General features: G+C 49.5%; 1 protein-coding gene across 3 annotated transcripts in view; it reads left to right on the top strand.

Annotated features, from left to right (window-relative positions):
- Positions 1-2,659: 2,659 nt before the first annotated feature.
- LOC115470887 overlaps positions 2,660-13,460 on the top strand; it is a 73,079-nt gene continuing 62,278 nt past the window's right edge. For all 3 annotated transcript variants that reach the window (XM_030204497.1, XM_030204499.1, XM_030204498.1), the window contains exon 1: positions 2,660-3,432. In XM_030204497.1, coding sequence (XP_030060357.1) covers positions 2,980-3,432 — 453 coding nt within the window. In that variant the 5' untranslated portion in view covers positions 2,660-2,979. The remainder of the gene's footprint in view (positions 3,433-13,460) is intronic.

Genomic DNA, 13,460 nt, shown 5'->3' on the forward strand with positions numbered 1-13,460 from the left:
CGCCCCATCACTGGCCCCCATGAACAGGAAGTCATCGAGATAGTGCACCAGCATGTCTAACCCAGCCTTCTGCGCAGTCACCCAATGCACAAAGGAGCTGAAACGCTCAAAATAAGCACAGGAGACAGCACAACCCATCAGCAAACAACGATCAAAATAAAAGGACCCCTCAAACTGAAAGCCAAGCAACGGGAACACTGACGGGTGTACTGATAACAGACGGAAGGCTGCCTCGATGTCTACCTTTGCCAACCGCGCTCCCCTACTGCACTGCCACACTAAACCCACCACACAATCAAATGAGGTATAATGCACCGAGCAACATTCCTTTGGGATACCTGCATTCACGGAACTGCCCAGCGGGTAGGACAGATTGTGAATCAGGCAGTATTTTTTTTTTGTTACATTTGTACCCTGCGCTTTCCCACTCATGGCAGGCTCAATGCGGCTTACATGGGGCAATGGAGGGTTAAGTGACTTGCCCAGAGTCACAAGGAACTGCCTGTGCCTGAAGTGGGAATCGAACTCAGTTCCTCAGTTCCCCAGGACCAAAGTCCACCACCCTAACCACTAGGCCACTCCTGTACTCCCGGTACCCTCTTTGGGATTACCGCCAGCGGGGAGATCATGAATAGCGAAAAGGGCCGCCCAAAGAACAGACCAGCAATCCTGCCCAACCGTATCTCTTCCGCCAATGTTTTCCGCACCACCTCCTGTAGCCGCGCAGTCGACTCCGAATTTTGGACCCAATTAGTGGCCACCCTCTCCTGGTATGGAATCAGAAAACCCTCTCCAGTACCTCTGCCACCCCCTTTACCGGGTATTGACGGAGCCATGGCAGCATTGCACCAACACGCAACGGCGTGGGAGCTCTTGCCCACCAACTACTGTTTGCCCGTGGGTGTCCCCCCTGCCCCCTTCTTCAGACATTTGATGGCGGCGTGGCCCTGCCCGCAAACGGCGTAGCCATGACGGAACTTATAGTCTGGGAATGGACACGTCGCCCTGTTGAAATGCCAACATATCTCCGATGCTGGGCTGAATCCGTCCCCTGCTGCACTGCCCTTCCCCTTTCCCCCAGCTCGAAAGGACCGACCCGCAGATGGATGAGCAAACCCCCCTCTCCCTAGCCCCCCCCCCCCCCCGTCGCCATTGAACGAGGCACCATGTGAACCAACCATAGATTGATGTCTTGTGTCCCCCATGTCATATGCAGGTTCTCCTTCATCTTGTCCCGGAAGGCTTCGTCGTAGTTCAACCAAGCCCATCCCCCGAAGCGCTGAAAGGCGTCCAAAACTGAATCCGCGTACGCCAACAACGGGCCGTACTGATCCTGGTCACGCCGTACCCATATGCTGGCCATGCGCAAAAAGAATCGCATCTAGTTGACCACCATTTTGGGGACTTTGTGCTCCCATGGGCCCTCATCCTGTTGTTTGTCGCGTTTCGGCGTCTTCCGACGCCCCCTGCCCTCCAGCAAACAAAATATATTGATGCACTTCTGCTGCCTAATCCTACTCCGTAGCACATGCGGCACCTGCTCCCAAAGCTCCGACAGTGCCACTAAGGCCGGCGGTCCCCGCAATTCCTCCCCCGCACCCCTTGCCCTGTCCCCCCGCTGCGCGCTGCTCTCACCATGAGAAGAAGATGAGGAGAAGGTAAAAGAGGAAGAGGAAGAAACAGAAGATGAGGAAGATGCCCTCCCCCACTTCCCTTTCCCCTTGCACTCTTACCCTGCCCTCCGGCTGCGGACAATCGCGTACCGGCTCCTGACATACTAGTACCTTGGCAGAGCTGTCGCCAACTGTCGCAGGGCCCTGCCCCGACCTTCCTGCATGCTGTGTGTCCTCATCCATGCTCAGCAAGGCCCGCTCTCAACCCGCCATACTCCTACCGCTGCGTCCCCCCGCTGTAGACGTCGAGGGGCGTTCAGACTCCTGATCCTCCTGACCCGCAGCACCTGCTCCCGCACTGGCCATCTCGCTCCGCACCTGCAAAGACACCAAAGGAGAAGCAGCAGAACCAGCCCCTCCTGTGCCCCACCCTGTTTCATAGAGCACCCCCCTGCTGTCCCCTGGGTCTGCTCCTCCCAGGTCTGCCCTTGGTTGCATGCCCAACCACATGGCAGCCCTCGATCGATCGGGCCCAACCTTCGTTTAAGGGGGGGCCAGTTTTTCTGTAGATTGTGTTTGCCTTTCAAAAGTGGCGTGCATGCACTATTTTAAAATTCCACAGGTAATGAAATAGGGAATTTCTTTTACACTATTTTGTCCTGTCTATAAATTTGACTCTTAAGGGTAACGTTCACGATTACTCATCTACCCATTTCTTTTGTAGGGAAGCAAAAGGGAAAAAAAAAACGTTCTGTAATAGAAGTAGCCAGTATTTATTCGTACTGTCACTTTCAAAATTGTGGGAGTACTTTAGCAAAAGTAAAGAGTAAAGACATCCAAGTGCTTGTATACATGTAGGTTAATGTCTCGGTATAAATACCAATTCAAAAGTGCTCATGTTCTGGCATAGGGATTGCCGGCCTGAAACTTGATCCGCAGAGAAAGCGATTCCAGATCTGACCAGAAGGTGCCTCCTTGGTGCTGAAAAAAAAACAAACCCAGCTCTCCACGTGAGGAAGTTAACCTTTTAACAACATCGGAACTACAGTGAGGGAGACAGAGAAGCTTAAAGGTTTCTAGTTTCAGTACTAAGGAGTTGCCTGCTGCAGAGAGCAGAACTGCTATAAAGGGAGTCAGTGACCCTTCCTCTACTTTCTCCGAGGCGAGGAGATCTCTTCAGTGGCTAGTGGTAGTGCTCTGGGCGTTCGTCCCAAGAGATGTGAATACTACTGGCACAGGAGATGTGCAGGGTATCTTCTGCTCCCCTCTCAATCTGTTGCAGTTAAGGGAGCTTCCTGCAGTGAAAGGCACCCTAGTGGATTCCTGCTCGCTTCTTGGTTCCCTCGCCAGCAGAGGCTGCAATAAGATGGATAGCGCGTCCGAAGAAGAAGAGAAGTTTGCGCGCCTGGTTCTGGACATGGCAGTGAGCACCATGCTGGCAGTGTTGGTGTATGTGGCGGTGAAGGTGAGCTTGGACAGTGTTCGCCACTGGAGAGCCCGCGTCTCGCTCCTCATCGTGGGCTCTGGCCCTGTGGGGCTCACCGCGGCGCTAGTCGCTGTCCGCTCCAGGAAGGTGCTGAACCTGACTCTGCTGGACGAGCGCTCCCGGGCAGCCTTGCTGGGCAGACCCCAGCAGATCGCTTTGGACCCCCGTAGTGTCAGCTTCCTCTTGGCGCTGGGCGTTGATTTCGACAACATGGAAGGCTGCTGGCACAATGAACACTTTTTCACAAAGATAGGAGTTTTCCAGGAACACCTCCTGAGCATTTTGGAACAGTGCAAACGGAAGCTAGATATTAAGATTCTTCTAGGCACTAAAGTAAGTACTTAAACTTTTCATGTTAGCAAAAAAATATTTCCAAATATGGATACGATAGCACGTTTTTAAGACATATCACGTTCTAACAGAATTCTGGCAGATATTTCTGTTTTTTGGGATTCAAATATAGGGAGGCATGTTACATTTTGGAAGGCAGGTTTCATTAGTTCTCCATGAAACTTCTTATTGTAATCCAGAAGACCTATTTTTTTCAATTAAAAACTATCCTTTGGGTTTAAAGTACAATCAGAAACATACTGTCCTATCTTTGGAACCAAGTAGCCTTCATTTACAACAATCTTATGTGTGGGGAATAATGGTGGGGAAATCCCACCTATTTAACTTCTCTTCCAATGCTTCAGTAGGGGGCTAATCAGAAGCACAATGCGTGTGTGTACCCTGATTCTGGCACCCAAGTGTCATGAGTGTGTAATAGCTCAGATCCCTTCTCTTTCTTTACACCCCCCCCCCCCCCCCCCCACTCCCATCCTCTTCAGAGACTAAGAACACAACACAGCATCCGGGCTCAGGAGCCAAATCTAGGTGTCATGCAGGGCTGGTGATAGAAATTTAGGGGGCCTGGGCAGAAACCAGGTTGAGGCCCTGAAAGCTGTTCTTCAGCCTATGCCTCCTTCAGTTTGAGGCAGGCTTTGGGCCCCTTATGGTTTGGGGGCTCAGGGCAACTGCCCTGTTTGCCACTCCCTAACACTGGCTCTGGTCTCATGCATAGCAGCAGTGGCGTTCCTGGGGGGGGCGGTGGGTGCGGTCCGCCCCGGGGGCACGCCGCTGGGGGGGGGTGCCACGCGCCTGTCGGCTCCGCTCGTTCCGTGCTCCCTCTGCCCCGGAACAGGTTACTTCCTGTTCCGGGGCAGAGGGAGCATGGAATGAGCGAAGCCGACAGGTGCGCGGCACCCCCCCCCAGCGGCGTGCACCCGGGGGGGGGGGTGAGGGCGCTGCATCGGAGATCCGCCCCGGGTGTCAGCCACCCTAGGAACGCCACTGCATAGCAGCACATGTCACTGTCCATTCAGCTTCTGGTCTCTCTCTCTCTCTGTGTTCCTGAGGCAGCAGCTCAGTGGCGTAATAAGGGGGGGCGGTGGGGGCAGTCCGCCCCAGGTGCACGCCGCTGGGGGGGTGCCGCGCGCCTGTCGGCTTTTCGTTTTCATGCTCCCTCTGCCCCGGAACAGGTTACTTCCTGTTCCGGGGCAGAGGGAGCATGGAAACGAAGAGCCGACAGGCGCGCGACACCCCCCCCTCTCAGCGGCGTGCACCCGGGGGGGGTTCTTTCACCGGGGGGTCATGCTGTTCCGGGAGGGGGCGCTGCACCCGGGGGGCGGGGCGCATCGGCGATCCGCCCCAGGTGTCAGCACCCCTAAGAACGCCACTGCAGTAGCTAGAAGATTACAAAGGCTGACCAACGTCAGAAAAGGACCTTTGATAAGTTGGGTTTTGCTTAATAGTATAAAGACTAACAGAAGAGCACATTACAACAAAATCTCACTATTTTGAAAGGAAAGTTTTTGCCAATCACTAGATCTGTTAAGCATGCAATCTAAATAAATGTTATGAAGTTCTGAGGCCTTGTCTTCCTAAATATTTAAATATTTACTCACTGGTGATAGTTTACACTGAGGTTTCAGTTTTGTATTTGTTTTGAAAGTCACACTCAACTTCTTCAAGTGTTTTGTTGCATAGATACATACCTACACACGTAAACAGATATCTGTATATACTTTGAATGTTTGGTTACTGCAACAATAAATTCTATTGTCCATGAAGAATTAAGTGATTAAGTAAGATGTTAAGCAAAAGTAATTCAAAATTAGGATTACAAGCCAATCTTTTCAATCAGTCCTGCAATTATTATTATTATTATTATTAGCATTTGCATAGCGCTACCAGACGCATGCAGCGCTGAACACCTGACACAGAGAGACAGTCTCTGCTCAATAGAGCTTACAATCCTATATAATAATTCTCACCTCCAACAGGATGTGCCTGGGACCGTGCCTGCCGGAAGTGGTCTGCTAGGCAGGCACGCACTGACCTCAGTGACATCAGTGACAGACAATTTGGCAAAGCAAAACAATCTGAGTGCTGGCCATTAGGACACAGGGTGGATAGGAGAGTTTTAAAAGACTGAAGGAAACGAAAGTGTTAAACTGGAGGGGGGGGGGGGAGTTGTGAATGACTGAAAGACAAATTTGGGACAGGAAAACAATCTCAATGCTGGCCATTAGCACACAGGGTACATTGGAGAGTTTTAAAAGACTGAAGGAACCAAAAGTGTTCGGGGGGGGGGGGGGGGGGGGGGGCAAGTTCTGAATGAATGAAAGAAATGAAAATTTATGAGAGGAACACAATCTGAATGCCGGGCATTTGTACACAGGTTAGATAGGACACTTTTTTTTAAAAAATGAAGGACGTGAAAGTATTACATCTTGGGGGAGGGGTGAGGAGGAAAGCGGTGGGGTATCCAGATACTGGGCGTTAGGGCCACGGGGGTACATAGACTTTTGAAAGCCTTAAGGAACCCAAAGTGTGGGAAGGAGTAGGAAAAGGAGGGGAGGGAACGGGGTGAGGGGCATTAGGAACAGGGGAGGGGGCCCTGTCACACACTCTCATTCTCACACATACACTGTCACACAGACAGTCTCACTCTGTCACACACCCGCACATTCACTCTGGCTCTCTCTCTCTCAAACATACACACTACCAGGAAAACCTTGCTAGCGCCCGTTTCATTCCTTCCAGAAACGGGCCTTTTTTACTAGTCTAAAATAACACAGATAGACAAGACAATTAAGGGTGAGGGAAGTACTGGGTGAGAAGGAACAAGGGGAGGGGGGAGGCAAATAAGTAGTGGCTAGGAGCCAAAAGCAGCAGTGAAAAGGTGAGCTTTCAGCATAGATTTGAAAACAGGTAGAGATGGAGCTAGACATATAGGTCCAGGAAGTCTATTCCAGGCATAAGATGCCGCGAGAGAAAAGGAGCGAAGCCTGGAGTTAGCAATGGAGGAGAAGGGGGACGACAAGAGAGATTTGTCCAGCGAGCGGAGTTCACGGGGAAGAATGTAGGGAGAGATGAGAGTGGAGAGGTAATGGGGGGCTGCAGAATGGATGCATTTAAAGGTCAGTAAAAGAAGTTTGAACTGTATGCGGAATTATCCTTCTAGTCCTGATAACAGCATGTTAAGAATAACCACAAATATGTTGTGAGTACTCTATGTGAATGTTTACTATGGGCTCCTTTTAATAAGATGCAGCAAAATTATTTCTTAGCGTGTGGTTTGTGTGGTCACGTTGCAAAATTATGGTGTCCTGCGGGAAGCCCTTTGAAGTTACGGTAAGCATGCGCGAATGCTTTACTGCGATTTAGTGAAAAGATCCCCTATATGTTGCTAATCTGCATGTCAAGACAAAGGAAGGTCCAGAATAGCAGAAGATCCATCCTAGTAAATAAATAAAAAAAAGCAGCAAAGGTAAAATCTTGGTGGCATCGGGGAGTCAGCGGGAAACGACTGTGACCGTGACGTGCAGACCATTTGTAGAGGTTATTCAGCTTAGAGATTAACCATTTTTGCTAGAAACAGATCTATTTCTTCACGAACTTATCTTAACCTACACCTTCCCAATTGTAGCGGAATTAAGTACAAGACCTACTACGCATCCAGTTTCTCCTTTTTGGGCAGCCAGCTTTGGAACGCCATACCCAGACCAATCCGATTAATAAACGACTTCTTGCCCTTTAGAAAAAGGCTGAAAGCTCATCTCTTTAAGCAAGCCTACCCAAATGCCCCAACCTAATCTCGTCAACTTCATCCCCCAATTCTGTTCTGACTTAAATACCAACCTCCCATCCTTCTCTTTCCATCTCTCCTTAATTTTATCCCTCCTTACCCTTTCTCCCAAATTACACTATCCTATCCTGTCTACCCTCTTTTATTCTAGTCACATAGGCGGTCGGTGGCCCAACTGTTTGGGGAGGCTAAAGGGGGTGTGGTTAGGGGTGGGGGTGGGGCAGGGTTAGGGGTGGGGGTAGGGCCAGGGGCGGAGCTTACATCCATGATTGTCTGACAACACACAGAATAAGTAAAAATAAAATAGTCACAATACCTTTTATTAAATTTAGATATTAGATATGTATCATACGTCAAAGAATAAAGTGGTTGCTCAAAGCATATACTAAACACAATCGCTCAACTGCAAAACACTATGCACAACTTTGTGCAAAAACACTCAGAACCTTACTGTACCATAAATATTACACTGGGCAGAACCTAATACACCAATATACCACCCATATGGAAAATGCAGACAGTCAACAATATGAAACAAGGGACCACAGATCAGTAATAGAGATATGAAGGCAACAAAACCTGAACTGGAACCTCATGAAGTCAGACTCTGCATACAGCAATACTATAAATACAGAAACAAACCCAAAAGATCAGAATACACATTTCAAAAAACTAATATAACAAAACAGCAAGGAAGACCTAGAAAGAGTCCCCCATGCCTCTATCCTTCTCCCTATCACCAGAAATTCGCCCCGTGTCCCTATTCCCCCTCCCCGCCCCCCATGACCACAATTGTCCCTCTGTCTCTGTGACCCTAATCTCCTGCATGCCCTACTCTGGAGCCAGTATCGCTCCCTCTCAATTCCCACCATCCCTTCATAATCCAGTATTTCTCCCCCCACCCCACCCCCCATCTTTTTCATCCAGCATTGTTTCCCTTCCCCCCCAGTTGTCTCTCTACTCTCACTCTCTATATCTCTCTCCCCTCCCCTAATCCTCCCGAATTCAGCACCTCTTCTACTACTATTAAACATTTCTATAGCGCTACTAGATTTACGCAGCGATGTACCTGTCTCTACCTCTCCCCTACTCTCCCAGTTCAGCCTCTTTGCCTATTCCTTCCCCACTCATCAAAGCAGCACCTTCATATTTTCCTCCTCCTGCCTGTCCTCCTTCCCTACCCAGGACAATCAGAGCAGCACCTTAATCAGCTCTGGGCGGGATCTCTCCCAAAGGTTCAGTCAGTGAGCGCCCCTGCTCCTTCCCTTCTCCCCCTTTCAGTTTCTCCCCGTATTAGTCTCGCAGTCTCACTCCGTTTCTTCTGCCCTTTCCAGTCTCTTCCTCTTAGTTTCACTCTTTCCCTCCCCTCCGCTCTCCAAAGAAGCAGTTTGATACTTGCCTTGAGGTTCGGCTGCCTTGGGAAGAGAACTTACTCACTCGACCTTCTTTCTGTGATGACGCGTCCCTCCCACCCTCGCGGAAGCCGGAAGTTGCGTCAGCTGACGCGTGATGCATCAGAGCAGGAGGAAGGCTGAGTCCCCGAGGCAGGCCTGCTATAGGCTAGAACGAAGAAGACGTCCGTGGCGCTAGCGAGAACAACAGGACGGGAGCACAGCACAGGAAAGAAGAAGCTGCTGCATGATGCTCCAGTACCCCGCCCCCAGCTATCGCTGGTGAGGCTTGTCGCGTCTGCTTTAAGCCTCCCCAAGCCTCTTATATCGGGCGCCTATGCCTAGTCATATATTATCTAGCTCAACTTATCATACACTGCTAAGCCCAACTTTACATTGTTTTACTACTGTTTTATTAAAATTCTATTAACTTTGTATTTCAAATCACGTAAGCCGCATTGAGCCTGCATTGTGTGGGAAAGCGCGGGGTACAAATGTAATAATAATAATAATAATATAACAAGTACTGTGCAAACAGCTGGATTATATTTGGAGGTGTATATAGCACTCACCTCCTCTCTTAGGAAATGAAAAGAATTCTATGATTACTGCTATAATTACATTTCAGATTTTTCAGATTTGATATGGATTTTATTGTTTCGTGTTTGTTCTGAGATCATTTTTTAATGACATGTTCAAACCTACTCTATGACAATTAATGCATCTTTATATAATAATTAGCTTGATTAGTTGCAAGTTACTTTGGCATTCAGCTAATTAACTTATTTTTACTACTCACTATGAGGTCAGTGTTCTAAAGCAGTGTTTCCTAATACGTGGTAAACAAACCTCCCGAGGGGGTACGTGATAAGTAGCTACCCCCCCCCCCCCCCCCAAAAAAAAAAGCTCCTGACCACAAACAAATCTGGTTTGCTCCTTCTTGGCCCCTCCTCTCCCTATTTATGGGATCGAGACTTCCCCTTAGAGTACAGGTAAGCAGCCCCATCCCTCAAAAAAAAAAAGAAGATCCTGGCAAAAATTAGCTCCTTTCCCAGCATAAAACTTGAGTGAGTGCGTGCAGGTGCAGAAGCTGCAAAGGCACGTGCAGAGAGCATTCATAAGACAGGGTGTCTCTTTAGTTTCAGTGAAAGGCAAAGCCCTTTTTTTTTCTTTTCAGTGCTGGTCAAGTGCTGGCATTGGGCCCCGCCCCTGCTCCCACCATGGCTCCTACCAAAACACAAATGCAGTGCAAGACAAACCCTGAGTCACTCCCTCTTGGCTCCTCCTTCCCCTTTTGTGGGCTTCCCAGCTGGAGCAGGGGCAGAAGTATGCTGTGTCTGCACATACATCTGCAGCTTGAGTGAATGCATCTTTTTTTTTCTGGTGGTCTAGTTCTGCCTTGGGCCCCTGCCCCCACCATGGAGAAAACATCAGGAGTTCCCTGCCTGATATTAGAGCTCTGTGCCCCCCCCTCCTCTGGAAAGCTCTCTTCAGGGCTGTGCAGTTGGATCTGCCACTGCCCAAGAGCTGTGAGGTGCCCCCAGAGAGTTCTCTCTCTCTTCTCTCTCTCTCTCTCTCCACTTACTGGGCTCCCCCTCACCATAGCTGTGCTGCCTCCCTCCCAGTGGTATCCTGGGAAATGTTTAACAACAGACTCTCTGGGCATAGCCAGCCCTGCAATTTGGGGGGCAGGGGTGGACTGGAAGGGCAAAGCATTCCTAAATTATCTACATTTATCAGGACAACTGAACAAGCCAAATTACTACAGAATGCTACATATATGGTCATGCACAGAACACAAATGCCAAATACAGAATAAGTGACCACAAACTAGTAACAGAAATTAAACCAAAACCCCCAAGAAGCCAGACCTTGCATGTAGTACAGCATCAGAGATACAAGAAAGAAAGGTATTTGTTTCTATGCAAAATATAAAGATAGCACTTGCCAGGGATGGTGTTAGAGGGTTGCAACTCTCCTTGGCTTCCTGGCCAAAGACAGCCCCCAAGCCTGCCAGAAGCTGAATATGGCATAGCATAGTAATAGGCTTTGGGATCCCTTCCCAAATTTCTGCCCTGGGCACCAGCCATGTCTAACACCAGCTCTGCCAAGATGTGCATTCCAAATCTGATATATTCTATTCATAAAATAGAAAATAAAGCTGTTTTTTAACCTATTTTGTTCTCTGGTCATTTTATTTTTCAAGTCGCATTGGTCCCAGTCTCTGGTTCCTGCTTCCCTCTATCTTCTTTTAACTCACTCACCAGGGTCTTCTTGTCCAGCATCTCTCGTGTTCATTTCCTCACATCCCCCGAGCTACAGGGTCCCAGTGTACATACCTGAAGAAGGCAACCACCCTGGTTGTCCAGTGGATTCCCAGTCTTGCCTGCCCGCTGCCGGCGCTGACCCTCCCCCGCTGCCGGGTCGCTCTTCTGCTGAAGTCTTGGAGGCCACCCTTGTAAGTCTAGGTGGGCATTTTAAAGAGCGATGCAGTAGCGCCGCGGGAGAGTCAGCGCCAGCAGCGGGCAGGAAAGACTGGGGATCTTTCCTGCCTGCCCCGAAGAATCCACTGGACAACCTGGGTGGCTGGGGGGGGCAGGGGAGAGAAGAGAATCACTGGGCATGAGTGGCTCGAAGAGGGGCCGGGGAGCGAGGAGAATCGCTGGACATGGGTGGCTGGAGGGGGGACAGAGGAGAGAAGAGAATCGCTGGACATGGGTGGCTGGAGGCGAGGGCAGGGGAGAGAAGAGAATCGCTGGGTATGGATGGCTGGAGGGGGGGCAGGGGAAAAAAGAGAATCGCTGGGTATGGGTGGCTGGAGGGGGGGCAGGGGAGAGAAGAGAATTGCTGGGTATGGATGGCTGGAGGGGGGGCAGGGGAAAGAAGAGAATCGCTGGGTATGGGTGGCTGGAGGGGGGGCAGGGGAGAGAAGAGAATTGCTGGGTATGGATGGCTGGAGGGGGCAGGGGAAAGAAGAGAATCGCTGGGTATGGATGGAGGGAGGGCAGGGGAGAGGAGAGTGGCTGGACATGGATGAATGGAGGGAAGGGCAGGGGACAGGAGAGTGGCTGGACTTGGGTGAATGGAGGGAAGGGCAGGGGATAGGAGAGTTGCTGGACATAGGTGGATGGAGGGGAGGGCAGGAGAGTTGCTGGACATGGGTAGATGGAGGGGAGGGCAGGGGGAGAGGAGGGTTGCTGGACATGGGTGTATGGAGGGGAGGGCAGGGGGAGAGAAGGGTTGCTGGATATGGGTGGTTGGAGGGGAGAGCAGGGGGAGAGGAGGGTTGCTGGACATGGGTGGATGGAGGGGAGGGCAGGGGTAAGAAGAAATGCTGGACATGGATGGAGGGGAGGGAAGGGAGAGAGAAGAAATGCTGGACATTGATGGAGGGGAGGGAAGAGTGAGGAAGGAGATGAGATGAGGGAAAAGGAAGAGAGGAGAAAAACTGCACACGGATGAAGAAAATAGGCAGAAGCTGGATCCACTGGACAGTCAAGTCTGCGGAGGACCCAGCTTTTACTTACGGATGTAGGGCAAGAAATGAAGAAGAAAGGCGGAAAGTAAAGAAATAAATGGAAAAGAAGCCCTGGAAACAGAGTAAAGAGGACAGATAGCAGCAGACTCGGATACTGGGCCAGCATGATCAGAAAAACAAAGTCACCAGACAACAAAGGTAGAAAAAATAATTTTATTTCCATTATAGTGTTTGGAATATGTCCACTTTGAGAATCAGGTGCTCAACATTAAAAGTTTATATTTATTTACTTATTTATGGCATTTTATCCCACATTAAACATGAATTAGATTGGAACCTGGGATCATTTAATTTTTTTTCATGGAGTAATGCATTGCCCCCCCCTCCAGGCTCTCTCCCCGGCTATAGCCAGCTCTGCAATTTGGGAGGGGGTGTAGAGGTGGACGGGGGGGGGGGGTAGCAGAGGTGGACCGGGGAGAGAGCCTGTTGTTAAACATTTACCAGCACACCACTGGTCACAGCCCATTCAAAGAGAATGGGCTGTGTTGGCATTAGCGTACTGGCAGCCGCTACAACTGCTTAGTAAACACGGGGGAATATGAAGTCACATTGTTGTATGTCATGCACTAGAGAAAACAGAGCCTGGAATTTTTTATACAGCAATATTTCAAAGAAATAATTTGAATTCAGCATTGGATTGGCGAATGCCATGCTGGAAAACTGTAAGCCACATTGAGCCTGCAAATAGGTGGGAAAATGTGGGATACAAATGCAACAAACAAACAAACAAATAAATAAATAAAACATATTTGTTCAATCAGCTTGTCTGGTTGTAAGATGGAATCCTGGAGCTCAGAGACTCCTCAGACCAGTGCATCCTACTATTAATTTCCAGGGGAAATTTCTCTAAGGCATCCTGATTTATGAGGCGATGTTTGCAGGCTTATGACTGCTTCGAGCCAGGCTGACTGTGCTGCTGGTTTGGAGGACACGGAGAGCACCAGCCCCTGATTCTGCCTGTGGATTTGTAAACTGTATATGGCAAATACCTAGTGGATAAAACGTCCTTTTACTCCACTTAACCTACCTGACATCCTAAATCACCGTTTCCTTTCCCAGATTTGCAATACATAATTAGAGCACTGACAAGAGGAGACCAGGTCTCCTCATGCTTCACAGTCCTTCATAGAAAAGCCTAAAGGTGAATTTAAAACTGCATTCTGACTACAGGCGTCTTGTCAGCATAGGGCAGAATAAGGGTAGGTTGTGAATTCTAACTAGCTAATGTTTCATTAGAGCAATGCTCACATATAATGAGATTCCATTCCATGAAAATTGAACATGTGTTTATACCCAGTCT

Source organism: Microcaecilia unicolor, chromosome 5, assembly GCF_901765095.1.
Source record: "Microcaecilia unicolor chromosome 5, aMicUni1.1, whole genome shotgun sequence".
In the NCBI taxonomy this organism is placed as follows: Eukaryota; Metazoa; Chordata; class Amphibia; order Gymnophiona; family Siphonopidae; genus Microcaecilia; species Microcaecilia unicolor.